This window comes from Lepisosteus platostomus, chromosome 17 (genome assembly GCF_059453375.1).
Source record: "Lepisosteus platostomus isolate fLepPlt1 chromosome 17, fLepPlt1.hap1, whole genome shotgun sequence".
NCBI lineage: Eukaryota > Metazoa > Chordata > Actinopteri > Semionotiformes > Lepisosteidae > Lepisosteus > Lepisosteus platostomus.
Genome location: NC_142627.1, coordinates 15,898,557 through 15,926,185, shown reverse-complemented (window position 1 = coordinate 15,926,185; position 27,629 = coordinate 15,898,557). Strand labels below are relative to the sequence as shown.

General features: G+C 38.2%; 2 protein-coding genes across 8 annotated transcripts in view; one reads left to right on the top strand and one right to left on the bottom strand.

The window, feature by feature from the left end:
* Positions 1-2,017: 2,017 nt before the first annotated feature.
* agpat4 (1-acylglycerol-3-phosphate O-acyltransferase 4 (lysophosphatidic acid acyltransferase, delta)) lies at positions 2,018-19,237 on the top strand. 3 transcript variants are annotated; one of them, XM_088610667.1, is made up of 10 exons: positions 2,020-2,270; positions 2,369-2,482; positions 8,560-8,771; positions 10,007-10,176; positions 10,836-10,997; positions 11,763-11,916; positions 12,769-12,871; positions 13,689-13,764; positions 14,293-14,491; positions 16,300-19,237. In XM_088610667.1, exons 3-10 carry the CDS (start codon positions 8,594-8,596, stop codon positions 16,389-16,391), a joined length of 1,134 nt encoding a protein of 377 aa, XP_088466793.1. In that variant the 5' UTR covers positions 2,020-2,270; positions 2,369-2,482; positions 8,560-8,593; the 3' UTR covers positions 16,392-19,237. The 3 variants fall into 3 exon arrangements, with proteins under 3 accessions (XP_088466795.1, XP_088466793.1, XP_088466792.1); XM_088610666.1 differs by lacking the exon at positions 2,369-2,482 and having other exon boundaries at positions 2,021-2,270; XM_088610669.1 differs by lacking the exons at positions 2,369-2,482; positions 8,560-8,771 and having other exon boundaries at positions 2,018-2,270.
* Positions 19,238-19,555: 318 nt separating this feature from the next.
* The window catches only part of map3k4 (mitogen-activated protein kinase kinase kinase 4), a 33,397-nt gene continuing 25,323 nt past the window's right edge, over positions 19,556-27,629 (bottom strand). For 2 of the 5 annotated variants that reach the window (XM_088610661.1, XM_088610665.1), the window contains exons 17-27: positions 27,261-27,377; positions 26,312-26,412; positions 25,868-25,948; positions 25,038-25,229; positions 24,750-24,820; positions 23,977-24,093; positions 23,567-23,726; positions 23,103-23,225; positions 22,639-22,745; positions 21,776-21,955; positions 20,909-21,276 (exon numbers count right to left, since the gene is read on the bottom strand). In XM_088610661.1, the coding sequence (XP_088466787.1) occupies positions 21,247-21,276; positions 21,776-21,955; positions 22,639-22,745; positions 23,103-23,225; positions 23,567-23,726; positions 23,977-24,093; positions 24,750-24,820; positions 25,038-25,229; positions 25,868-25,948; positions 26,312-26,412; positions 27,261-27,377 (1,279 nt within the window). In that variant the 3' untranslated portion in view covers positions 20,909-21,246. Of the gene's footprint in view, positions 20,806-20,908; positions 21,277-21,775; positions 21,956-22,638; positions 22,746-23,102; positions 23,226-23,566; positions 23,727-23,976; positions 24,094-24,749; positions 24,821-25,037; positions 25,230-25,867; positions 25,949-26,311; positions 26,413-27,260; positions 27,378-27,629 lie in introns of those variants that run through there. The other 3 variants (XM_088610662.1, XM_088610664.1, XM_088610663.1) reach the window with 3 other exon arrangements.

The following is a 27,629-nucleotide window of genomic DNA, read 5'->3' as shown; positions in this document are numbered from 1 at the left end:
TGGAATTTAAATAAATAAATCTAATTAATTGGATGCCTAAGGCTGACATGATGTACTGTATATGCCCTGCATAGCCCTGTGCAAAGTTCTCATGCTTGTAGTCCATCACCAATCAGTTTGATCTCTTCACTGACAAAAGAGAGCGCAGGAGGGCAGGCAGGACTGTCTTGTCTCTCACATGGCAATCAAGCCACACTAGTGCCATCTAACTCTGGCTTTATGGAAGAGCAAGCTACTGGGCACATGGTTTCATTTGTTCTGCTTACTATGTTGCTAAAACACTTTAGTTTATGTAAGGGATTGCACTGTTAGTCAAGTATTTCAGTCATCTCTAGTGCTGTAGCAGTTGTTTGAGCTTTGTTGCAATCAAGAACATTTTTAAGATGCATATTCTAGAACTACAGAATGCGTTCATCCCCACTTAGTGTGTTGATTTCATTTTGTTGCCATTTTTATCATGGATGGAGTAGTACAAACAACCTCTCCTGCAAATTAGCCAGCATGTCAGCAGTAGCAAAACTGTGTGCCAGTCTATCATTTTAGGGAACTGCCAGCTAAATACTTGATTTTTGTCTTGAAAATGACAAATGCATAATGCCAAGGAGACAATAGTAAGCAACTGCCTACTTTTCATAATTAATAAAGAAGTTTCCTTAAAGTGGTGAAATATGTTTTTCTGTAGAAAATTACAAATTCTGTTTGTCCATAGTGAATTTTTAGGATCCCTGCAAGCACGAAGAACTGTTTCTATAAAGAGCTTCTCTCCTTTTTGAGAAAATATAAATTGTTCTATATAGAGATATGTATGGAAATATGTCCCTCTAGTGGATTTTCATTGTGTTGACATTTTATTTGATTTTCATTCCAAAGATTCTTTGTTTACATGGAAGTAGCAACAAATGTAATTTGGATTCTTGTCAATACTTATTTGCATCTGAAAGATATACACATAAAAACCTAACAAGAATTGTCCGGTTTCAGGAATGTATGCAAAAATTAGTTTTAATAAAAAATGACTCAATTCACCCATGCTCGGTCTGCACAGTGAGAGCTGCGACTAAAATCCTAAATGTTTATCAGAAATGCCTTAGTTTTAAAACAATTTATTGTAAAGCTGCAATTCAAAAATTGCAAATACTGGTAGTACCCCAGTTTACCATAAGTTTACCATCAGAACTAAATCCTTGAAGGTGATGTGCAACTGAAATTAGACTAATTTTATATTAGAATTTCTTAGAAAACACCATATTATTAAAAGTATATGTTGGACAGAACGGTATTTAAAAATAACAGTAAAACTTTACTCTTTTAAAATGATAAATAATTCAGTAGTTTCTCTGAATTACGTCATGACAGGTCAACCAACTTAAAAAGAATCAATGTCTATAAGAAAATATCTCTGAAAACTCTGAATTGAACTACGTATTAATATTGAACTACATATTCATATATTATTGTTGATGGGCTGCAGGACACAGCTAAAGCACTCAATTGACTGTCCATGTTTCTCCAACTGTGATACATATTACCACATTTTTCCATTGTTCAACGTCTGTACATTCTCCTAACAATCTCCCAAATGCATAGAAAGTAGGAACACATTTCTCTTTTGCTGTAGTAGCTCATCTGTAATCTATGATTATTAGCATGTAGGGGAATATGTACAGTTGAGTATTTAGACTATGTTCTTTCACTCCAGCCACAAGGCTGTTGCTTCTGCAACATATCAGCATGTAATATACAGTATACTGCATAGCTGTATTCTTGGATTGAGACTACTGATATTGCTATGTTTTTTTGTACATTTAGAAGTGATTTCCCTTTTTGGAGATAATCTTTGCCTTTGGCTGTGCAGCCTGCAGGGGGTGCTGTTGTATCAGTCATGTGTTAGCAGACCTCGGTGCCCACCTCCTTGTCTCTACAGCTGTAAATGAAACAGCTAGTTTCCTAGTTCCCTCCCTCTCCCCAGAGGCCCCAGAGGACTGTGTTTTGAGACCCCGGCTGCTGACTGAGCTGTGAGCTGTGAGCTGTGGCAGGAAGTGATCTGACGGGAGGCGCAGGCTTCCCTCCAACAAGGATACCACCCCTGGGGTGGAGTTTGCCTGCACTGGGTGGGGTCTATGCAGAGGGCTGTGGCTGGCTTTGTGCTGATCTGCTGTGCAAGAAATTGTTGCACTCCCCTCACTCCATCTCTGCTTGTCTCCTCCTCGCTCCTACTTCCCCCTCAGTGACGTTCTGCAGTCCATGTGGTCAGGAATACCAGGCACGAGGTACAGTACATGCTCCTTAATATTCTGTATGGGTTATTTTTTGTTCCCTTCATTTGTTTCACATCCTTTTGTGCTTCATGGGTTTCTTATGTTTGAAGGGCCATGGCTGCCTGAGCAAAGAAAGTATACCAATAGGGTGGAAAAAAATGAACTATCTTGGCTTTGAGGTTTCTGCGTGTGGAGCGCACCCAGGCAAGAAACCAAAACTAAAAGTGAGTGATCTGTGTTGTAAGCAGGCTGCTGGGCTCCAGTGTGTGTATCAAAGCAGAGGCTGAGGGAATGTTCTAGTTATCAACTGTGTCATGTGGGACTGGTTGGTGGCATGTCTCTTTTCAGTTTCCATGGTAACTGCAGAGTAATTGCTCAGAAAGGCAGACACAGGCCCACCATTCATGCATGTACAACACATTCATATAGATAGTAAGACAGAAGATAGAAGGTGTGCTTTACTGTAAATGTGGATTAGACTCATGCTTGTATAAGTCCTTCTTTTATTGCTAGGTTATTTTTTTAAACTCTTGTCACATGGGTATTTTAATTTCCCTGGTGATGGGGGTTTGTGATATGTCTGTTTTTCCAAGACCTTTTTTTTAGTTGTTTTTTCCACATCAAACAAGTACCATACTGCATCAGTTTTGATTATCAACATGTGGTACATTTGTTTTTTCCCTTCTGTACGAAAGGAACTGTAAAAGCCTGTTCTGTCAGTCGTTTGTCCTGAGGGCTAAATATCTTATTTCAAGATACATTGCACACTTCCTGTTCAGTCCAAAGTTTCCCTCTCTTTGCACTTTTGTTTTCCATTGTGCTCTACCTTATAGTCTTAAATGCTAGTCAATTTCCCAGTTAGTCAGCTGGAGCTCCTCTCCATCTACCCTGCAAGTTGCAGTATCCTGAAGCTGTGCTCACCAACCAGACCTGGAGTGTCTGAAAGCAAAGAAAAACTTCCTGTCAGGGTTAGTTTTGTTAAGTTGCAGGAGAAACATAATTTAAACAATAACCTGATAAAAGCCCAAAGTAGAACTTTAGGTCTCAAATCAAATTCATTTTCTGCATAATTTCTCACTGAGACTGAGTAGTGTAATAATGTGCACTTTTTTATTTTTTCACATCATCTGCCTTCGTGGATGTTTTACTTTTGACATGTATATTGACACAAAATATTAGAATGTTTTTACAATTGACAGCTTATTTTGAAGTATCCAGGTGATTCAGAGATACAGTTAGTGTTTTGTCTTGGAGTTGGGCTTATATCTAAATGTAATTTTGTCATGGAACATTTTTGTTTACATAAATGTGTTTTGTGCTATTAGGACAGGGGCTATACTAAAGAGTAATATAAAATGTAAAGACAAATCTTTTAAAAATTGGGCTCAACCTTGATTACACCATTTAATCATTTTTAAACAATAGTCTGGCAGAGATGGATTGAGTTAATTATTGAAATCTGGTGGGTCCATCAGTAATATGAATACTTACAGCTTGATGTAGACTGGCAGAGACATTATCACAGGCATATTTCTATGCTCACTCTGCAAAACATCTACTAGATCAGCAGTTATATTTGGTTGAAATGGATATGCATTTCAGTCTGAATCATCCTCACAGGTGTGCTGTTGGTTTAAGATCCAGCATTACTGTGGACAAGAACATGACATTAATCTCAGATTCATGCAAAGTCTTTGAAATATTTTATTTAGATTGCCTGAAACTTTGGAACTATTAAGGCATTACATTTATGTCTTTTGCCATAACACTTAGTGGAACATTGGTCTCAAAATGTGGACAACATACAATAATAGGCAGTTTATTGCCACTGTTAACACAAAAAGCAGACTCTTGAAGTTAGCATTATTGTCCCTCCATATTTAAACTATTACCAACAGGAAATAGAACTTTGTGAATGTCAAAATGTTGTATTGAATTGGTTAATCAGTAAGTATTGCATAATCCATTATAGGGTCATGCTATAATTCCGAAGACTTTTTAGTACTGTATGTTTCCATGTTTCCAGGTGCATATACAGTATGCAAGGAACAAGTAAAGGTTTCTTCTCTGAAAAGAGAAGAAAAGAAACAACGTTTTGGCTTTGGAATCTTCTTTGGGTCAAAAAAAGGCTCCCCCAAGACATCCGAAGAAGGCTCCACAGTCGAAACGTTGTTTCTTTTCTTCTCTTTTCAGCATAGAAGAAACCTTTACTTGTGCCTTTGCAGCCTACGCATGCTGACACAGCTATCTCCTGTACATGCTATTCAGTATGTGTGGTTATGGTTGTGTTAGCACTGAGGATAAAGTTGGAATTAGGATGTGTTTAGAATCTGAATACTTTATTTTCAGTCATAGGAATGGTGTTGAAAATAATTTTAAAATTAAAAATGCAGCAGACTCAGGAATATTAAAAAAACAGAGGCAAGTGATAACATGTTTTAAATTTGGGTTTTTTTACAGATATGTAATTACCTCATCCTTTAAAAATGTATCGATGTTTTCAGCTGCGCTGTGAACAAAATGTTTGTTGGGAATTACTTATTTTAGTTCAGAAACTAAAACAAAAATATTTACAATGTTTGACACTCTTTGGTTCGGCACACCAAAATATTTTTATGTATGAGTGCTAGCACTAGTGAATAAGTATTGATTTTTTTGTAGTTTGCTTTTTATGACATTTTATAAAGAAAGCAAGCACATGAATTGGAAATTAAAGCAATAAACCACAGTTGATAAATATTAACTTTTCAGCTTAACTGTCAAATTGCCATGACCAGTTGAGTGAGCAGGATGTCATTGCACAATCAGTGGTGATGTAAAGAGAGATAGTGCTCCTGCCCAGGGAGGGGCAAACACACCTGAGCACACAGCATAACTTCAAAACCACAGCTCTACAAACTGTACCTACCTGTTCCAGAGACCGCTGCACTTGCTGCATTTTAGGGCCCGCAACTTTAAATATGTCCAAGTGTTATATCCACAGCTTGAGTTATTCTTTTAAACTATTTAACTGTTCTTTTAAATGTCGTACTATGTGATGTTCTGCTTTTAGTTTTGAAGGAATGTAGGGCAAGAAAGCCTTTTTTTCTGCTATTTGCAGTTTTTATCAGTGCAAAGCCAACTAGAAGATTTCTGTCTCCATCTTATTTAATACACTATAACATGTTCTATATTTTGTAATCTTCTTATACTAACTATTCTGCACTTTATCAACTTCTAAAGAAAAGGCATTGAAAAGTAACAGATATGTAGAACTGGGTTCCAGAGTCATGTTCTGTATGCAAAATACTGCAATAAATTAAACAAGCTTACTTCCATTAGCTGGGAGGTTTACTAACAGCCCTAAGATCAATATAATGTAAGTTCTTTTCTGCTGTCACCTTGAGCAAAAGAAACAATGATTTTTCTAGTTAAGAGTGCATGAGTTTTAACTTCTTACCAACTGGAAGAAACGTTCCCCAGTTAGTTCCCAAAATGTTGTAGAACTTGTGTTAGTGATGTCATCTCACATTTGAAACAAGACCAGTTGGGTTTGTTTCTGCTTCACCTGCTTTTCTGTAACATTGAATGACTTGACCAAAGGAAGCCCAATAATCATTACTTGTATAGGCATCTGCACAGTGAGGTTGTACTGAGTTGTCAAGCCCAAATCAAGCCAAGCAAAGCTTTATAGCAAATTACTTAATGAGACATGATTCTGTGGTGAGACTCAGTAGGAGAACTTTAAAACCATGGCAATCAAACCTAACTGCCTGGCGTTCATAATACTGTGCATTGTTTCAATAGGCAATATTTAAAAGTGCATTGTGCTCTAGTAATTTAAGGAAGCATAACTTTACTGATTTAAAATCTGTTTTCACAGATTTGTTTATGTTAAACATCTTCTGTCTTTTATCACATTTGAGACATCCTTTTGTAAAGTTGATCAATAGCAAGGAATCTGAGACCTGATTGAGTTGAGATTACATGTTCAGTGAACTGTGTATTTTCCACTCATATTGCTGAATTTCCTCTACAAATGAAGACTCAGACACATTTGGTTTCATCACAAACTGGATGACTTTGAACACGAGTTTGCAGGTTCTGTAACTGTGAAACTAACAATGCCAGCATACATACCAAAACCACCCTATATATCTACAATTATAGATTTTTGCTTTTCCAATTCTTTTTTGTCATTGATTGTGCTTAGAAAAAAAAATATTTAAGAGCACAGTTATAATTGCACCTGACTAGTGAAAAACACTGTAATCAAATCATCAGTTATAAACTTATCAAATATTTGCCCATAGAGAGTCAGTATGGAATTGAAATTCTATTTAAATTAAAAATGTCTACCCTAAATTCCTGCTGAAGCAGATTATTTTTTGTTTCATAAAAGGCAGTATAGAGAAATCAGACATATGTTCTGTGGGTGTCTCAATCACAGAGCTATCCATCTTCATTTTGCAACATAAGTGATGATAGATTTAGGTAATTTACTGTTTACTTTACCTAGAACATTAGAAGAAAGCATAGTAAAGTAATTGTTATTGTAATACAACCATGTGAAAGTGAAATAAATGATATTAGTCCAGTTACTATTTTAAAATGGTTTTTGTACAAACAGGTGTGACGCCAGTGTAGTGTGATAAAGGTTAGACAGTGTACCATGTAAATATTAATATTAACTCAAAACATTATTTAAAAAGATATGAAATTTCATCTTTGTAGAAAAGGTGATCTACTGTATGTGGAAATTATTGATCTACAGCCATGTCGATTTTTCACAAGAAGGCATGGTATCTTTAACAAATATCGCAGCTGGTTTCCCTCAGACCAGTGCAATGCTGTTTTGTACAAACCATTCTTCCTGTAACCAGATGAAACCACAAACTATTTCACAAGGGTTGGCAACCATTGTTTTCCTCTTAAGTTGAAGAGCAAAGTACCCTGAGTTATTAACTAAACAGCCACTGATAGAGTACTTCTCCCAACTTTTTCATTTTTAAAAAAGCTTAACAATATGGCGGAACTGATAATATTATAACTTTGTAAAGAGATAATGAAAACTACTTTGTATCATTATTTTGTAAAGCTACAATACTAAGGTATACAGTGGCTTTACAACAACTAAAATATGTTTTTGATACATGATTTGTTTCAGTTATAACTGAACTCAGAAACATACTCATTAAAGTTGAGCTTCAGTAGTGTACCTAAACTAGGTACATACAATCTTACCGTAGGAATGTACTTCAGTGTACAGTACTGTATATGAAGTGCATTAAGAATCTTGTAGGAGAAATATGAATACTTTAATCTCTACGATTTCTTTCTAGGTAGATTTGTAGGAGGTAGACTTTATAGACTGGTGAGACTTCTAGTCTGTTGCTGTGAGCTGCAGGACTGTAATGTGTATTGTGGTCCTTCAACCTGAAAAGACAGCACAAAGTCCCCAGCAGTGTGAGGAGGTGAATAGCTGCAGTCTAATATATGTGAAAACATGTTTTAGAGAAATAGGTTGTAATTGTTTTAGAAAGATTAACCTCCTTACATAACACTGTGACGTACTGTATACTGAGTAAGATGCATTGTAAAAAGTGAAGTGGTCTTGCTACACACTGTGTTAGGGTAATGTTCCCTTTCAGTTGGGATTAGTAAATACCAGGTGCTTACATTTTAACTTCTGCTTAACCAGGAGTGCATGGGTGTTTCTCTGATGAAACTTCCTGTATTTGTTGAGCCTGTAAAGAAAAGCAGCTCTTGCACAAAACCAAAAGAGTAAGTGCAGTGCAGTCTGCACAACAGAGAAGCTTTTAGCTGTGTGCACATCACTGCACTAACAGTAACATGGGCTTAGAGAAGATGTAATTTCCCAGCCTTCACTGTACTGATGATCCTGTTTTGTCTTTAGGGTTTTAGTTGGTTCTCCGCTTTTGCCAGTAGGTTAGTGAGGACCCTAATAAAGAGATCCTATGAAACTAGGAACATGTTCTCAGAGGGGTTCAGATCTGCTGTCTGGCCAGGCCATAGCTTATTAACAATGATCAGTAGAGTTGTGCGAGGCACTTTACCAAATAAAGCACATGTCTGTGTATTAGAAAAGTACTGTTAGTGACTTTGTTCCTTTCCAGCAATTCTTTATCTTCAGCTTGTTGTATTTAACAATGCACATTGTTTTTCTTTGACCATTTGTTGCACAAGCTCCAAATGTTGTAAATTTGTGAAGTTTTTCATAAGAATAACCACTATAATAAAGATATAAGTATTAATTAATTTTTCCCCCTTTTTAGAGTGCACTAATCATCATTTTTTACAGGCTATTCCAGCTGAGGTCTGTTTACTTCTGAAGAATGGGAGTGCTGGAGTTTGTGAAATCGCAGTTCCTCTGTCATCTCCTTATCTGCTATGTGTTCCTTGTCAGTGGCCTCATCATCAACTTCATTCAGCTATTAACCCTGTTAATCTGGCCATTCAACAAGCAGTTCTACAGGAGGCTGAACTGCAGGCTGGGATACTGCATAGCGAGCCGTGAGTGCCCTGTGCCCATCACTACCACATTCATGCTACTCTCACAGCTGTTGCTTTATAATTCTAGTGAATTTTGCTGAAAGGGAAATTACACTAGGGCAAATCTGAATTGATCTTTAGAACATGTACACATAGGGTTTTTATTGCATTCAACTGGAAGAACTTCAGTACAGGTATAGCTTCTATCCACAGCACAGCAACAATTTGACATGTATAAAGGGAAGCTCTAAGATGCAAGGACACTTAAGAGGAGATGCAAGGACATTTAAGAGGTTTATCTCCTTAAAGCCTTTTCTAGTGCTTTTTTCGTCTATAAGGTTTAATCTATGATACAAGCTAAATTAAGACCCACTAAATAAACAGGAAAATACCCCTGAAGCAAAACTGTTGGATAATTCTAGTATTGAACTGTAACTGTTGTAACCAATGTAACTTTCACATCTACCTGATTTTATCCTGTACCCATGAGTCACCAATATGGCACTTCCAATATAATTTAGATCGTGAATGTGAAGCTGTGGAGGAAAATAAAAACACTGTAATGTCATTGTTTAGCAGTGAAAGTTCCAGTGTGCTATTATTCTGAAAGTTCTATGAATGTCTTTGCTAAAAGTAAGTTAATTTTAACTTGGTGACTTAACAGGTGTATTGACCTATGATGGTCATTCTCATTGCAGTGCCAAACTGCTGTGATTTCTTAAGGGACCTAAACTTAATATTATATGCAATGTATCTTTATCTAATACTGACTATATAAGAATGAAAAAACATTGTCACTGTGTCCATGAAAGGCACATGTTACTGTACTGTACATTAACCAAATGAAAACCCTTGTGAACTTGCTCATGAAGTTCATCTCTAGTCTCCTAGTGTTTCATTCATTCAGGATTGTTGGTACGGGTCTATAGTCAGCATTAAGTATTCATGTGCGATTAGAGTTTTGTTAGGATTGGGGTTTGGGTTAGGATACTTTAAAAATCTATGAAAAAAATTACCATTTTTTTAATAGTAATATTGCCAGCTCATAAGGGAGAAGTTAATACAGAGGGCAAATAGGAATTTGTATCTGTTTATTTATGGAATGTATTTAGTGGTTCCTGTGCTGACGGTGACCCCATGAGGTGACAGTTGTGAGGTTCTCATGAAGTGTAGTTTTGAATTCTGCAATTTGACATTAGGGTCTTTAAAAACCTGTGTGGCTGTGACATTTCTCGGCTTCTTGTGCTTCCCTGTAGAGATGGTGGCCCTGCTTGAGTGGTGGTCGGGTACTGAGTGCAGGCTCTACACTGATCTGGAAAGCTATAAACTCTATGGCAAAGAAAACGCCATTGTCATCCTTAATCACAACTTTGAGATTGACTTCCTCTGCGGTTGGACCTTTTGTGAAAGATTTGGAGTCCTAGGGGTAAGAGATGGCATTAAGTTATAAATATTGTTTGTTTTTCTGTTTGTTTTGTTTTCGAGCTAACTTCTTAATAACTGGAGAACCTAATTTTGTTTAGGAGTGCAAGCTTACTGAAATACTTACTGAAAAGAGATTCTCTAAATGTTTGATTGTGAAACTGTACCCTTAATTTATATTTTTTACTATTGAACAGTAGTAAGCCTGTCCATATACAATCATTAAAATATTTTGTGCAATAATTGAAATACATAGAATTTTTATGAATCAAATAAAATGATAGACGAGACCTGAAATTTCATAGACTGACAATGTTTTAAATGCAAAACGTAGCCTCAAGTACTCAATTTAAATATATACTGGCATTACACGTAAATCTAGTATTTATTTTATGCTAGTGTTTACGCCCTTTACAACAAGGTTCATAGCCTTTGTTTATGTGGAGTAGCCATAGGATCTGACTGTTTCCTGTCCATTTTCAAAACCCTCTTCTCACAAGGCACACACGACTTACTCTACAGCAGAAAATTCCTTTGGCAACTGCTTCTTTAAAAACGGGCATACGTACAGTACCAAAGATATTATACAGTATAGGCCTCAGACCAGCAGCAGTCTTAGTTACGCCTTGTTCTGATGGCTCTAAGAGAATCCTTTTCTTTCAGAGCTCCAAGGTCCTGGCTAAAAAAGAGCTGTCTTATGTACCTCTCATTGGCTGGATGTGGTACTTCCTTGAGATTGTCTTCTGCAAGCGGAAGTGGGAGGAGGATCGAACGATGGTGGCGAAGAGTTTACAAAACCTCCGAGACTATCCCGTGAACTACTGGGTATGACCAACTGAAAAATGCTCCGCAAGTACAGTCCAGCTGAACATCCCAACATAAGTGCTTTCTGCAGTGTTCTCCTTATGGGACATGAACCTTCTCTTTTACTGATCTGAAAAATTGTGTACCTGATTTGTGGCAGCTTTAAAACCAGCAGTGGGTTTGTTTCAGGGTAGGACAGTTTTGATTCTCCCCAAAGACAAATCAAATTGTTTGTTGGCTGACAAATTTGTTACAAGGGGCTCATGAGTGGCTCAGCAAGTAAAGAGAGCTTACTTCAAGCACAGCTTGAGCTCTGTGATCTTGACATTGAGAGTTTGAGTCTGGGTCATGTCACTAACTGATTGTGACTGGAATTTCCCAAGCTGTGATGAACATTTGGCTCGGGATTGCTAGGGGCAGAATTGGGATCATTTGGCCCAACTCATTTTATTATTTTTGACTAGAACGTTACAAACGAGTGATTCTTGCACTACATTTGCACTTACTGTATCAGGATATCAGTGATGCTTTCGAGTATAAGGCATTCCAGCATACTAGTTTTGTGAGTTCATTTGGCAGGCTAAATACATCCTTTTTAGATCTGTATTATTCATTAAAAAAGTAAATGAAGGCTGAGGGAAAGGCCATGATTAATATATCATATAATATGACCCTGAGAGCCATAATACACGTAGTAGGTAACATTCTACAGCTTTCAAAAAAAAAGAACTATAGCCATTGATGCATCTTTAACATCACCTTGATGTCATTTCTGTGTTTTTGCAGTTTCTATTACACTGTGAAGGGACACGTTTCACAGAGAAGAAGCATCAGATCAGCATGCAGGTGGCAGAAGCTAAGGGGCTGCCCAAGCTCAAATACCATCTCCTGCCCAGAACAAAAGGCTTTTGTGTCACTGTGCAGAACCTGCGCAATTCTGGTAAGGAGCAGAAAGGAGTTCATCGCAATATTTTATTATCGTATGTTTGTTGTACTGAGACATTTGAGAAGTAAAGAGAGAACTCATTGTACCTGCCATGCAGAAACACTGGAGTAATGTTAACTCGTGTCCTGTAATAGCTGAGTATGGGATCTGGTCAATTCTGACTTTAAGAGCCTGTGCCTAAGTAAATAATGTGTTGATGTACTTTGATTTTCTCCATGGTAGCAGAGCTGTGAGTCAGAGCTTTATGAGTCCACCATTTTTTTTTATTGTCTAGAGTTGCAACAGAAAAGGAACAAACTTCATTTTGACATGCATCTGGGCAAAGTGAAAGCAGGGCTTGATTGCCTACAGTTTAGGGACACAGATACAAATATTCCCTCTGCAGAAAGGACCTTGAGACACTAGTTACTATAAATCTACAAGGGATGGTATAAGATACTGTTACCACAATTGGGGTCACTGAAATTATTGGGAAGAATGGGAATCCCAAATCATCTGCACCCTGGTGCAATCCATGTGGTGCTGATGCACAGTTTATTGCTTCCAACTGTGTTAATCGGCATAATGAATTTACTTATCTCATGCTTGTTCAGTAAAATTTCAGTGAACATGTTACACAAAAGGAGGTCTTTTTCATTTAATAACTGACTTTGTTTCAGTTACAGTTTAAGTGATTTTGCTTATCTTTTTCTTCTTCACCTTTTGGCTTTTTTCAGTTTGCAAGCTCAGAGTAAAAAAAGCAGGTGTGAATAATGCCCATGAAACTTTTAACCCAAGTCATCAGGTGAAATGCAAGGACAGATGTGCTGACTCATTGTGTGGTTTTACTCTCTGTTTGCTCTGTAGTTGCTGCCGTGTACGATTCTACACTTAATTTCAGAAACAATGAAAACCCAACTCTACTGGGACTTCTCAATGGGAAAAAGTATCATGCAGATTTATATGTGAGGTAAGAGGCATGTCATCACAGGAACTTGTAGTTGCAATTGCACTCTGCACAATCACACAACTTTGATACTTCTGGGCACAATGTGCAAATAATTGTGGAAAGTTTGCTCTAGTATTTCAAATAATATTTTGAAAACATTTACTTGGTAGCGGTCCTTTTTATTTTTATGGATAGTGTGTTGGATTAATTTCTAAAAGGTTACATCACTATTTGATACAGTTCAAACAGATAGCTGCATCAGCATGTGTAGGTTTATTCCATGCTGAAAAGAGAAGAAAAGAAAAACTCCCTGGATGGGATATGCCAGTCTATCAGGCTTTCCAATGCCATGCAAATACCAAACTGAATTTTTAAAACAAAGCCTCCTGGTTTTGAAAACTGTCAGACCCGTAGGTGGTAGAGGAAGGTTAAATGCCTGGGGGTAATGGAAAACCAGTAGACCCTGTAGTCCAGGAATATAACTGAACATTTTAAAATGACAAAAAGGAGCATTGCCCTAATTTTCTTGTGTTAACATGCATTCTGTTTTACGCACACTGCAAGTACTACGTACATAACTATTTAAAATACTTCCTATAACACTAATCTCTTGTATCATGCACAACAAGAAACTCCTGGAGAGTTTTAATCGGTATCTTTGTGAGTAGTCATTTGGGATACTACTGTACATACCCTATGTATAACATGCCTGCTGTACATAGAATTCTTACAATTCATATAAAAAAGTAAAAGGGCACATGTCAAAATCTAAACACTAAAGGAGAGAAATGTGGATGGTGTTAAATCTTGGACTTTATTTATTTCTTCTTGTTCCTAGGCGGATTCCTTTAGAAAACATTCCTGAAGATGAGGTAGAGTGTTCTAACTGGCTCCACAAACTGTACCAGGAAAAGGTGAGAACTACCCTGATTTCCACTGTAGAATATGGCTGAGACAGCTTATTTAATGTTTTGATTAAGTGATCTTTTTTTTAATTAAAAAGTGTACCAAACCCATTAAACGGGAAAGGATTTGAATACCTGGTGTTTTTTAATTGCCTGTGCCTTTTAAGTTTCTGTGTTCATACCTCCAGAAGCACTGTACCATTTGAAAGGAAGGACTAATTCATAGTCTGGCTGAAAGACTCTCTTGCTAAATAATTTCTCTCTAAATGAGCATGCATGCATGAAAGTGTACTTTTAGTGTTTGAGGTAACCATTATTTAATCTCTGGAGTGTATCCTTAGGTACTCAAAGATTTTTATCAATACAGTACTGCACACCCAACACAAGAACTGTTAGAAACAGTTCAGCCCAACTGTAAGTTAAATACACTTTTCATATTATGTAAATATCTTTTTCAAAGTTTAAAATGAAAGCCTTGCTTTTTCATCGGAACCAACCCAGTGCTGATGCTGCTTATCCACTCCTTTTCTCCACTAGGATGCTTTTCAGGAGGAGTACTATAAAACTGGGCGCTTCCCAGGCCAGGCAGTCAGCCCGCCACGGCGTCCCTGGGCTCTCCTTAACTTTCTCTTCTGGGCAGCTCTCCTGCTGTACCCCCTCGGCCATCTGTTGGTCAGCGTGATCAGCACCGGCTCCTCCATGACGCTCTTCAGCTTCATCGCCCTCTGTGTGGCAGGTCAGTGTGCTTGCAAAGGCACCTTTGAAACTAAAGCGTCCGCAGTACATCGCTGAACCAGCACAGAATTCTGTGCCTCAGGCATGCCAGGACGACACTGGTGGGGTCCCAGCTGCTCTGAGGACAGTGGCTAGGGGAGGGAAGGGCAAGATGTAAAAATGGGAAGGGGGGTCGGTACGATAGGAAATCCATGCTGAAGAAAGAAGGGTATCCCTGAAGGACACTATTAGACCTACTAAAAAAAATGGTAACATTTTATATAAAGTACATATTGATCCACAAGAAAACCAATGGGATCCTGAACCAGTCCCTTATTTTCTGTGTCTCCCTTATTGAGGTAGACTTTCTTTATGCTAATACCAATTTAAAAGTTTGTTGTTAATTTCTGGGTTATTATCTCACGTATAGAATTGGAATGAGCAGCTTTAAGCCTTGGGGTCCTCACTCGAATGAATGCTTGTAGAATATTTGGGATTTATATCATATCATATCAAGCGTGATTAATTCTTTTTTTTTCCTATGTCCAAATATTTTATTAGCAAACTGTCAGTCAGGTACTCGTAAGTATAGCTTTACATCACTGGAAGTATGGAATTTTAAAGCATGCTGCCTTGCAGTTGAATTGCATGACACTCATTTTTTCAATCCTGGTTTATGTAAAGTCTTACAAAATTGAGGAACTTGATGGGCCAAGTACCTTCAAATTACAGAACGAGTTTTATCTGTTACAGTAATGTTCTTCTGTAATGGTATGTGCTCATTTAATGGATTAAATAATGGTTGCAAGTTTTCAAGAAATAAGCTCAAGAAAGCTTTAAAAATAAAAGACAGGGCAAACGTACCAAGAGTCACTATCATAATAGTGCTGGTGGTAATTTTGAAAATGACCCAGGCTGAAAAAAATGTACTTGCTTAACTTACTTTGTATGTTTAGTGATAAGAATTTAAGTAAGTGATGAATGATATTGCAGTGTTATTGAAAACTTTAAAGAGAATAATCTGCATGTTTTAAAGCATTCAATCTTCCCTACAATCTTAACAGTCCTTTCACAACATAATATAAAAAGAATGTTTTCTATGCTGTGGAGTTAAGAGTCTTCTGAGATGATGTGGAGGATTTGACTGAAAACCTAAGGCAACCCATAAATAAGTTACTGATTCAAAACAAAACTATTAAATGATTTGAGATCATCTGCTGTCTCAAGCCATCCACTCTCTCGTCAAACATACAGACTGTCTCAGCAGAGGCTGCTGGTTAGCACAGCCAGAGACTGAAAGCTTTTAGAAAAGGTTCACATGACATTACATGGCTTTTGATTCCTAATGTGTTGACAAGCTTGTGAACCAGCTGCGCTGAGGATTTTGATATCCGCAGGAGCATCTGTCTTTCCTGTCCTTAGGATTTATTGCTTCTTTATCCAAATTATAGTTTATGAAACAAGCGTATTTTGTACTTTGGAATTAGCAGATGATGAAATAGAAGGGGAAAATGTTGTAGTATTACACTGTAAATACCCCTGTACAGGCCTACAGCCATGGTCTCTTTTGTTTCAGTGTTGACACTGATTACAGTGATGCACTGATTTGACAGTAAATGCATGATATAGTGCTTTGTACACCTAGCAATGCATTAATTATTTACCAGGTATGGGCAGTATTATGCCTTTGTGGACATTGACTATGTACTAAACATTTTATCCATGAACTAAGCACCCACCCAATCCTCCAAGATTCATGTTATTAATATTGTTGCTGTGTGTAATGGTACTTTACAGAACAACTTGCTCTCCCTTTTTTTTTGTTTCAAGCTTCTGTTGGAGTTCGGTGGATGATTGGAGTCACAGAGATAGACAAGGGATCCAGCTATGGGAATAAAGATTTGCAACGAAAAACCAACTGAAATATTCAGAAGCCATGACAAACCAAAGGCGACACACATAGCTTTGTATTATAACAGGATAAAATGCTGATATATGCAATGAACACTATTAACACTGGTACTATAAAAATATGGAAGACGCCTACAGGGCACACTACCTGCTGTACAGAAGAGTTCATGAGCTTTCAAAAGTTAGGAAAAACTAGTGGTGCAGCTCAATTCATTATCACAGACTGAAGGACAGCTTAAGTCACTTATTGTATATGTGCCTTGATAGCACATGCATTCATTTTTATGGATACATATAGATGCCTTACAATTACACGTGATGTAGCTACAAGTGTTCAGATGCGGTGCTAATAAGACCATTATGAATTTTTATTCCAGTTCACCTTGTACTGCCTAGACCCTTATAAGCTGCTGTGGTTCAGATTATGATATCTGCCCTAAAAACAGATTAAAATTTAACGGCCAAGAATCTCTTTATAAACAAGTTGCACTGAAAAACCCTTGTAAAAGTCCAGTTCCTTCCACAGCAAAGCACAAGTTAACTGTGTAACAGTAGCAATTCTCATTAGTGCCAGTACTTGTGAGCCATTTCATTAAAATACCACGTCACATTGCTTTTACATTGGCTCTAAATCCATGGCATTTAATCCAAGGGTAAACTTTAATTATTTTAATAGAACTAACCATGGTGTACAATATGGTTTCTTGCCTAAATAATTTGTCTCTTGGTGTAGCCGTTTTTCCATGTAATTTGGAAAAATCTAATTGCTGGTATTCTATTGATAAGATAGCACAACAACATTCAGGTTTAGAATATAAAGATTGTTTTGCTTATGTGCAATTTTGGTTAGATTAGTTACAGACTTACATCAATAAAAATAACTTTTTGGACATAATGGCCAGTCTGTAATGTAGCTATCAAGAACAGTTATTCAAGGTATTAATTACTTAATTTCCATATATCCATAAGCTGAACTTCCCATCCCATCTGTGAAACTGACTTTCACATCTACACATTTCCCAAAGCCTTTGTGCTATGCCAGATAGGACAGGTGTAAGAGGAAACAACACTGGAGTTGCATAGTTAGGGCAACCGCATGCCCAAACTACATGTCATACTACAGCTAAATGGAAACAGATGGCTGACCAACAGGAACATGGTCAAATTACAATGTCATTTTGGTTGCCTTGGCTGCTAAGGAAAGTACAGTAGCAGAGGTTTTGTCAGTGTTTTTGTCAGTCAGTTGCAGGAAGCTTGTTTTCTTGTGTCAAACAGTGATTACTAGTATTACGATAATAGGACATTTCAGTGTTTGATTGGACAGAGATTCCGTATTAAAACAACTTTCAGTATTTAATGTGAAAGTGGAGTGATTGACAGAGGCAGTTTTCAACTGCTTTTAATATTTATAAAGGGTATAATGGATCAAATATAGTCAAGGGAATAGTATTTTAATTTTGCACTGCACTTTGAAATATGTACTTTTAGAGAGGGGCCTAATAAAAATGAGACCATGAGACAGAGATAAAGTAAAACCATTCTTGTAAAGCAGGGTTTCCAAGAGCCTGATATCAGGATTTTATTTTCATTCCAGCTGAGCCCTTAATATCTTAACTGAATAATTGTATTTCTCGTGTGTGTGTTGTTATGGATATCTGCAGGTGACCTTAAATCTGTCCTAGTTTCAGAGCTGGACACAACTTTAAAGAGCGCAGTAGGGTTAAAGGTTTTACAACTGAGGATGAAGTGAAATACAGGAGTCGCTAGGCATGCAGGACCTGTTGTAAAGGCCTCCTAAAAAGCCAAACCCCGAGGGGGCCCACCAAAAAAAGCCGATTTGTCAAAAGTTGTTTTTAAGTCACAGTGACCTCCAAGCCACCTCTTAAGGAGCTTGCCCGACACCAGAAATATCAACGACCCTTCCGTAATTCCACCGCTGGAAAATAACCTGATCAAGAGGGAATTAAGTGGTTCCATTTTGTTGATTGCAAATTTGCCGACATTGCAGCGCACTTCAGAATTTGTTTTTATCAGTACCTGCGTACTGGGGTATTGCTGAATCTAGCTCTGATGTCTGACAATTCATAAAGCAGAAATTAATGCTTATGCAGTAAATGAGAACACAAAATCAGGTGAAATAGTTCATTTTATGCAAGCCCATATCTTTGTCCTCTTTACACAATTGTGTTTATTTTGTACCAACAGAAAAGACTGTCTACTATGATCTGTGCTACTAGTCTCTTCAACTTATAAGCTTTGCTAATTGCTCTGTAAATCATTGGAATGAAATGCAAGTGACTGTTAATATGAAAAGTACAAACCATATAAATAGAGCATGAGAAGCTTTGATGTTTATTTCTGAGGCACACAAATATATCATATGTATATAATGCAGCAAAAACATGAGCATTGTGGATTCTTCTTTGTTTTAATAAATTATTAATTTGTCAAGACTGGCAGCTCTGTTTAGTGTTAATATCTGGTATAAGGCGTGTACCCTAATGAGGATTGGCATATAGAAGACTTGCCGTTAAGATTTTGGAGAGATCAAAGCTCCCAATGCTCTTCTTTATTGAACCTCTTTTGATCACAAATGCGATTTATCTGTGCTTTTCAAAAAATTTACAGGCAGTAACTGGATTTTAACACTCCTTTAGTGACTTCGTGCTACTCCTTTAAAGAAAATTTCAAACTTAACATGAATAAATATTTTTTTTTGTAAATTGTAAAGTCTGATGTTTTTTTAATTGTTACTACTTGCTTGGTGTCTTATTGACAAGTTCCTTGAAAAAAGGCTATGAATTTATAAATGTACTTCTGCCATGGAAGGAAATAAATGCTCAGCACTTCCTGTCTATTTTTACTTATTTCCTGACAACAGCCTGCTTGAGCTATCTGTTGCAACCCGCAAAACAAACTTGTATTTTTCATTACATTAATGTATTTTTAGAAGTATGCTCCTATTGTCATGCACTTCCCATTATTACATGTGATTATACCTAGAAAGTCTTTAAATATTCATAAAAGCCTACAATATTCACAAACCACTTACCTAAGAGAAAGGATGGCTGTCTAGAATTTTGTTTTGCACAAGTACAGTTCCTCCTCTATAACTACAGGTAACAATAAAAACACAGATTCTGTCCTTTTGAAGAATTCTGTTTCACAGAACATATTTCCTAAAATAAACAATTTATTGGAAAAAAAAATTGATCAGTCTTTGCAGAAGACAAACTTACAGAAGCTGGCAAAACGAGTTTTACAGAAGTCAGTGCATTTGTACAAATTAAAAATAGTTGCACAGCACAACAAACAGGAAAAAGCGAAAACAAAAATCATCTTTACACAGTCTAGAGACTATCCGACAGTAGAAGTCCAGAATTTCAGGGTCAGAACTCCCGGCCGTTCCCCTGCCGTTCTTTTGCAAGTTGATGGCAGAAACCACAAGTGGTCCTTGTACAGTAGTAATGGCACTTTTACCTAAACATGCACTTATTATTTGCCATTTTGTTTTTCCATTGCAAACATCACAGGAGCAGCATGTGCCAGAATTGAATGCAGCAGCAGCAGTAGTTTGGAGTGACCTCCTTGATTGCTGAGCTTGTCAGTCAGAAAGGGACACAGACTTCACTCCATGGGCCAGAGGAGTTCCAGAGCCTTATATCACAGGGATACAAGTCATGAGCAGCAGGCCAGGAACTGCTGCAGGTATAGGTATCCTCTTGGGGAGTGTGGATGATTTTGTGTCAACACTATTTAAATACAACCAGTAAAAATGTGTTTCAAGGCAAGATAGTGAAAATAATTAACCCCAAAATCGAATAAATAAAAACCTTTCTAAGCTTGCCCTAAACAATAGTTATAATGAGAACCCTTTTGTGGATCTTACTCATTTCTCCAGTTTTAATGGAACACAAGAACCAGTACAACACACACTTCTGAGCTCATACCCTGCAGGTTCGTAACATCTGCCCTTCAACAAGGCCGAATTAATCGGCACCGTTCCCTGTTGGTAATTGAAGTCGCAGCCACTCTCCCCTCTGTTGGAACAGAGTTGCACTTCTTGGGCAAAAAAGCAATAGCTGCAAAAAGAACCCAAGCTTTGTTCTTATTTTCTAATAAAGGTCAGCAGAACAGCAAGTCTGGAAGTGGCTACTAAGCTTTACAATTCTATATACATGGATTACCAATCCAATTCTATGTACAAAAATGCCCCTTACTATACACTTAAGACTTGCTTTTCTGCTGGACTTGTCAGTGTTACTGGATGAGTGATTGAATCCAGCTGTGAACCTCAATAGCTAAAATGCATTGTTGTTTGTCTGAACACAATTTATTGTAAATATTACATACAGTAGTGATTTGTTTGTATGTGTCAGAACAACCGTTGAGTCACTTCAAGCTTCATTCTTCATCTGTACAAACCTGGAATTAAAATGATATTTTTGGAAAAAAAGATATCTACATATGCACTTTCATGCATTAAAATAATGCACAAAGAAACATGAACATCAAAGTTAAACACTCATCAGCTAAAATAGGTAGAACTATTTTATAGAAATATGGATAACAATGAGGTCGCTGCAAGCAAAAATAACAGCTGAAACAAAGGTGTGGGATATGTTCCATAAGGGTCTTTAATAATAATTAATAATTTTCAGACCAATCCCATCCCATTCTTCAAACACAATAGCCTTCAGCTGAGGCTGTAATGAAGGTAATGTGGTACATGACTGAACCGCACTTTTCAACAGTCCTCAAGAGGACTGTTCTGGCCAGCAAAAATCAATGTCTCAAGCTTCTTGTGCCAACCATGAACTCATTGCCCCCTGTGAGCCTACTCATTTGACTGAGGAATTATTTTCCTTAGCTGTTGGCTTGTACCTTATAGATTGCCTGCAACAATAATTTTAAAGCAAAAAAAATCCTTAATGGTTTATAGATTACAGCAGAGAAGAAAATAGCACTAATGTTCTAATGAAAGAAAAACAGGCCAGCAAAATGTTACTGGTATAACATCCTCCACTTACTCATCTAAATAACCCCTTTTTGTCTAACTATGTGTTGGGGGGGGTTAAAACTGTACTGGAATTTCATATCTGATGTCCATGTCTTTGGCTGTGTACCACAGAAGGTTATCTGTTTCCTGGCCTTTGCAGCGATGGAGAAGTTTTAGTGTTTTTTGTTTTTTTTAAGACCACTTAAAAGAAATATCAGAATTCCTGCATAATTCTATTTAAATGAATGACAGACCTAAGGGAGGATGAAACAAAACTGCAGCTTGTGTAATTCTGCCCCATACACTTCAGGGTTCACACAGCTGCAGCTGCGGAGAAAGGTGTGTCAGGGGTACAGTGATGACAGGGTGTCGGTGTACAAGAAAGTTATGACTGACCTTCACAAAAGGGTGGTCAAGCAGTGCACTGGCAGTCCACCTCTGCTTGGGCTCGCTCTCCAAGCAATGGCTTAAGAAGTCCTTGCCTTCAGTGCTCAGCTTCTCAGGGATAGGTGGCTTGTGCCCCATGCCCACCTTGTACATGATCTGGAAGTTGTGCTCATACTCATGCCAGGGGCGCTGTTTTCAAACAAACAACACAACACCATCAGCAAACCTGCTGCTTCTTCAAGACAGCAGTTTCCATTTACCTTAAATCCATAACCGAAGACATATTCTTCTTATTGATATTCTTTAATAGCTGCAGTTCACTATACCTTCTTCTGGCATATTCAGACATTGATTTTTGATAAAAAATGTTCACAAACCTTTGAATGGTCTGCTTTTAAAGTGCTTAAAAAAAAGATCAATTTCATCTTACGGAGCTCTGACCTTTCTATTGTAAAAGCTGGCCTTTACAAAGCATTTAAACAAAAGGTCAGCAGCCGTTTAGAAAACCGCACAGCTGTGCCACCTGCTGGATACAATACAACACTAACAATGCCTCACTGCTTAAATGACTTTGTCCGCACTCGTTTAGGCAAGACTGAAAATGCTAAACATGTCCTCTAGCCAAAACAGAGTTATGCAAATAAAGAAAAGATCCTACGGTCCTATTTAGTTCTTACTCAAGACCCCAGTTTCAGATAAAGGAGGGCATGACTGATTTGTGTGGGAGCTGACTACACAGACTGACGATGAAGAACAAGAAAAGATGTGCATGGTCTCCTGTACAGAGCGTAGACAGAGCTGTAGAGGAGGAGTGAACAGAGAAGACAGACAGGTGGGATGCAGAATGAAGCTATGTAAGAGGTCTGTCTCACCTTGCCTGTAACCATTTCGATGAGGACACAGCCCAGGCTCCAGATGTCAGCAGCTCGCCCATGACCTTCACCCTTTGCTCTAGTGATGACCTCAGGTGCCATGTAAGCTGCAGAGCAACAAGGCATTGTTACTACAGCACTGATGAAAACTGCAGGAAACACCCTGTGTCATCACACGAGAACCGGTTTCTCGCACTTCAGCATAAACAGGTAGCACTGTAACAATGAACATGCAGCACATTGGCACCTCAAATTCCTAACTCACATAAGAGATGTAGCATTACTATATACCACAGTATAATTGCCAGGATATAACTAACTTTAAATGACTGATATGTAATGGACTGGATATGGTGCAATAAAGTCATAATACATGGAAAGAGAACTTCGTGTTTAGAACCAAATAAGATTTGACTTAACAGTCAAATGATAGAATGTACTTTCTGCATCAGAAATGGTCTCACCTGCCGTGCCCAAAGTGCTGTTAACCTCCCCTGGCATTGTGTGGGCATTATTCTTCAGCTTTACTGAACAACCAAAATCTCCAAGTTTAATTAGTCCAGAGGATGTCAAGAAGATGTTGGCACCTGATAAATGAAAAAAAAACATTTTGCTTCATAACTCTGATAAGGGAGATGTTTTAATACTTAGGAAATGTTAGTTGCTTACACCAGGTTGTCTAGGTGTTAAGTAATATTATCTTCAGAGGGATATTATTCCTGGCTAGTTAGCAAGTGCTAACACAAGACTCCCATTTGTTCAGTTTTACATGCACTGAAAAGGCAATAACAAAATGTATTCTAAAAACTAAACAGGGTCAAACAGCAATTCTAAGTGTTAAATATTTTAAATGCCTAACTGAAGTCTCTAAGAAACACGGGGCAGGTTTTCTCTTAAGCAAACTGAATGGGCAGGAAAGGTGCCTGACCTTTGATATCTCTGTGTACGATGCCATGTTCGTGCAGCACGTTGATAGCAATGGTGATCTGTTTGCTGTATAGCCGGATGACATGCTCCTGTAGACCCAGCCGTGACACCTCTTCCAGCGTACCCTCGTCACAGAACTCCATGAAGATATACATCTCCTCCTGCATAAGGGCACATACACTGACCACTGGATCATGTATTGCTGTTGAAGGTAGCTGGTCTCACCCAGGACACATTATTTGTAGCTAGGAAGCACCAAGCAGTTTTACATCTATCGAAATATCTATCTAAAATGTCAGCTGGAGGTCAAAATCTTCTTTAGGCCGGAAACACATTTGTCCGAAAACCCTTATAGCTCCCATGAGTCACTTTGTGCTCTTTCCGACTTGTAACAGGCTAATGGCTCCTTACCCGATGTAGCTCTACGCCAAAGTACCGAACCAAGTTTGGATGTTTGATGCCTTCAAAGATTTTCAGTTCATCTGCTGTCTCTTTTATTGTTTTGTGGTCATTAGGCTGGAATCGGATCTAGAAACAAAAAAAAAGGCTGATGATAAAATCAATGACTGATTATACAGGCCTATATGTGAGGCAGACAGTCACAGAGTCTCTAATGTACATGGGCCATGACTTCTACAGATGCGATACTGGACGCAGGTTTGAGCACCTATTTGAATCATCAGATTTCAGATTAAAAACTAGACTACACTCCTGCAATCGGTGAAGCTAGACAGATGATCCTTGCAAGTGTACACTAAATTCCACTTGGAGAATGGGAGTTATGTACTGATGTAGAGTACCTTCAGTTGGCATATGAACTGTAGAATATTAGACATTATGAAATCTATTTAGTATCTAACATCAATTTCATCAATCATCAATTTACCTTTGGGATCAATAAAGTCTTACCTATCTATCTTGGAATTCAAGCCAATAAGTAAAGCATTACAGTAATCTATAAATAAGGCATGTATCAATATTTCACCATCACATAGGTAAAGCAAACATCTTAACAGAGCACTGTTAAAAGTGGGAGAAAGATGTCCTGGTGTTTCCAACATGCACTTAAAATAACACCAAGGTTTTCAACTGAAGCTACTTGCTCACATTTTGTTTTAAAGATCACTTGCTGGTGGAGGGTTCAACAAGGCAAGACGAAAAACAGATTGAAACTTAACTCTTACCTCCTTCATAGCCATCAGCTCCCCAGTGTCCACATTAATGCAGGTGTATACTTTTCCATATTGTCCCTCACCTATAAAGACACACAAGAGTTATAAAACACTGAACCGGAGTGTTTACTGCCCACAGTGTGGTTTCTCTTACACAAAGACTTTCAATAGTTTTCAAACCTAAAGCTGGCAAAACAAAAGTGTGTATTAAAGCAACAGTTGAAGTAACAGATTTTACTTTTCCATGCAACTTGAGAAAAACACGCAGGTTCCCCTCTGCGGCACACTGTGTGAACTTACCTATTTTATTGCCTCTCTGCCATTTGAAGGTGACTTTCCTGAGACCCACATGCATGACGTTGTCGTAGGATTTGGGGATGTTGCACACCTGACCGATGATGTTCTTCTGTTTCATCATTGCGTACCGTTTGTCCTCTAGCAGTCTGATGGACTTGCGCACTGCCTCCATGGGGCTCTGTCGAGCTGCGGTGTCTAACCAGAGGTGGAGACAGAGCAGGAGAGGGATCTGGTCACACAAGCAGGGCTCGATATGTGGCGGGTGACACCTGCCTTTTCCCTTTAAACAATTCCTCAATCTTGCCATTTCCAAAGTTCTCCTTTAAAATGTCTGCCACTTTCAGGTATCACTTAAAATGAACACAACCTTATGAAAAACGTATGAACTGCAAGGTACGTTCTGCTGCTATACTTCAAACACACTTTGTTAAAGTGTTAAACTGTCAAAGTGATCTGAATTGGCTACATCACCAAACAATCGAATTGTTCGGTGATCACTTTGCCTAGAAAGTGTTTATATTGCATACTGTGTGACATTTGCTAAAATTAATGGGAAACAATCACAGATTCTATTGTGCAACTGTACAGATTATTTAAGATGTCAAGTGGTCTTATTTTTTAGAGTGATTGTATACTGGCATTTATTTTCATCTGGTAATTAACATATTTTGATAACTTTGTGTCTGTTTTCAGTGACACCTGTGAATGTCCAACATCTTAAAAGGACAAAGTTTCAAATTATACTGACATAATATTTGAAAGGGAACAAGTTAACAACTACTGTTAACAATAAGCAGTGCACTGCTGCTCATTCCCAAAATGTCCTGACTCACCTTTGGACTGGCTGATGAAGGTTCGGAGCTCCCAGCTCCTCCTTGCTGTGGTGTTTGGGTCTCCCTTAGGATAGGATGGTTCTAAGGGCAACAGACAGGCAGTAACGCTTCCATTATTGAAATTCCACAGAGAAGGGCAGTTATATCTGCTACCTGGCAGGTCAATTTATTTTTTTTAAATAGATGGACAAAGCACTGCTTAATTCTCCTACAAGACTACATGGGATTTTAAAATTTATAACAGAAAGAACAGTATAATAATAATGCTTGAGTTTAAAAAGATCAAGTTAATCTGTAACCTAAAACACTTAAATGGGAAAATACCCCTGCTCCCCGCACAGACATGCAGAAGCACTCCAGAAGAAAGAGAAAAGGCAAAATAAAGCCAACGGACACTGGACTCAAAGCAAACGAAATTTGAGTTCAGAATCACCATGCTCTCACCTTCACGGTCTTCTGTGGGGCTTGAGTGTCTGCTGAGAGACCTGAACTGCATCTCAGCTGCAACTGAAGACAGGCGGTCGTTCTCGTGGAGATTAGAACCTCTGTAGATGATAAAGTCAAACACACCTCAGCACTAATCGAAGTCACACACGCTGATGGGCCAGTCTGTGCATCACATAAAACATAAAACAGCTTAAGACACTGGATCTGGTAAATTGGTCAAACAGGTTTCTGTTGGGGAAAGAAATTTTGCATTAATTATTCTACGCAAAAAATAAGGACAAAAAACTATCATTCACACCAATTAACTATGGTAGCATTTTTGTGCGCCTTTTGCAAAATGCACAACAGTATCATAATCTGCGCAAGACACTAGCAATTCTCTTTCTACAGATATACAAATATTCCCTTCCACCTTCCCATTTAGAAAAGGTCAACCAAAACTGGCAAAGCATCACATTCACACCTCCCCACTGATCAGTAAAAACCACAAAATACTCAGGAAACCTTCGAGACCGCTGCTGTTGTCCCTCCCTCCTACCAGAGATTCAAAAACACCTACAACAGTGGTCTGAAGAAGAGAGGCAGCCTCTAATTCTGATGTCCGAGTAGGGATCAACTACTACTGTGGGCCAAGACAGGCCCAGAATCTCACAAATCCCAAAAGCCAACTTCATTTGGATGGTACTCAAAAAAAAATCAAACATTTTCACAGACAACACTAGGGTGAAAGGACAACAGGTGGATGAGGGGATAGACTTTAAGCTGCTTCCCCCCCCGATATGTCTGCATGTTTTAAACGTGCTTTAGAATATGGTGGCATGCCATGTCAAAGCTGTAATAATACAAATACACAAGAAAACAAAAAAATATTGGCAAGCAGCCAGTGGGAAATGGAGTGGATCGGCAGACTGCGCCAGTCTCTGAGGAAAGGCAGAGTCCAGACTACCTGATTTCATTAGAGCTGCTGCCAGGTTTGGGGTGGCAGGGCTCCCCGGGGCCTGGGGCAGGGCGGGGGGGTGTAGGGCACAGCTGGCTCCGCAGGTCACAGGGGAGACTCCGAGAGCTGTGACGAAAAAGCACACTGAGGAAAACTGCCTCTCTCTGGGACCAGGGACTCACGGTACCACAACATGGAGAACTGGGGAACAAGGAAACTGTTCTGAAGAGAATCCATGAAGGTCTTCTGCTTAACTAAAAACATGTCAGCTGAAAGCTCTTTAATTTTTTTTTTTCTTCATTTCACACATCTGTTTTTTGCTATTGAGGTAATATTTCAAAATACTCTTTTGGACTAAACATTCTTCAAATAGTTTCC

What these genes read in the sequence shown, in the direction of transcription:
- agpat4 (XM_088610667.1), top strand. Translation starts at nt 8,594, where the DNA reads ATGGGAGTGCTGGAGTTTGTGAAATCGCAGTTCCTCTGTCATCTCCTT. An exon ending in GGGATACTGCATAGCGAGCC is followed by an intron (nt 8,772 to 10,006) that starts GTGAGTGCCCTG and finishes GCTTCCCTGTAG; the next exon opens with AGATGGTGGCCCTGCTTGAG. An exon ending in ACTATCCCGTGAACTACTGG is followed by an intron (nt 10,998 to 11,762) that starts GTATGACCAACT and finishes GTGTTTTTGCAG; the next exon opens with TTTCTATTACACTGTGAAGG.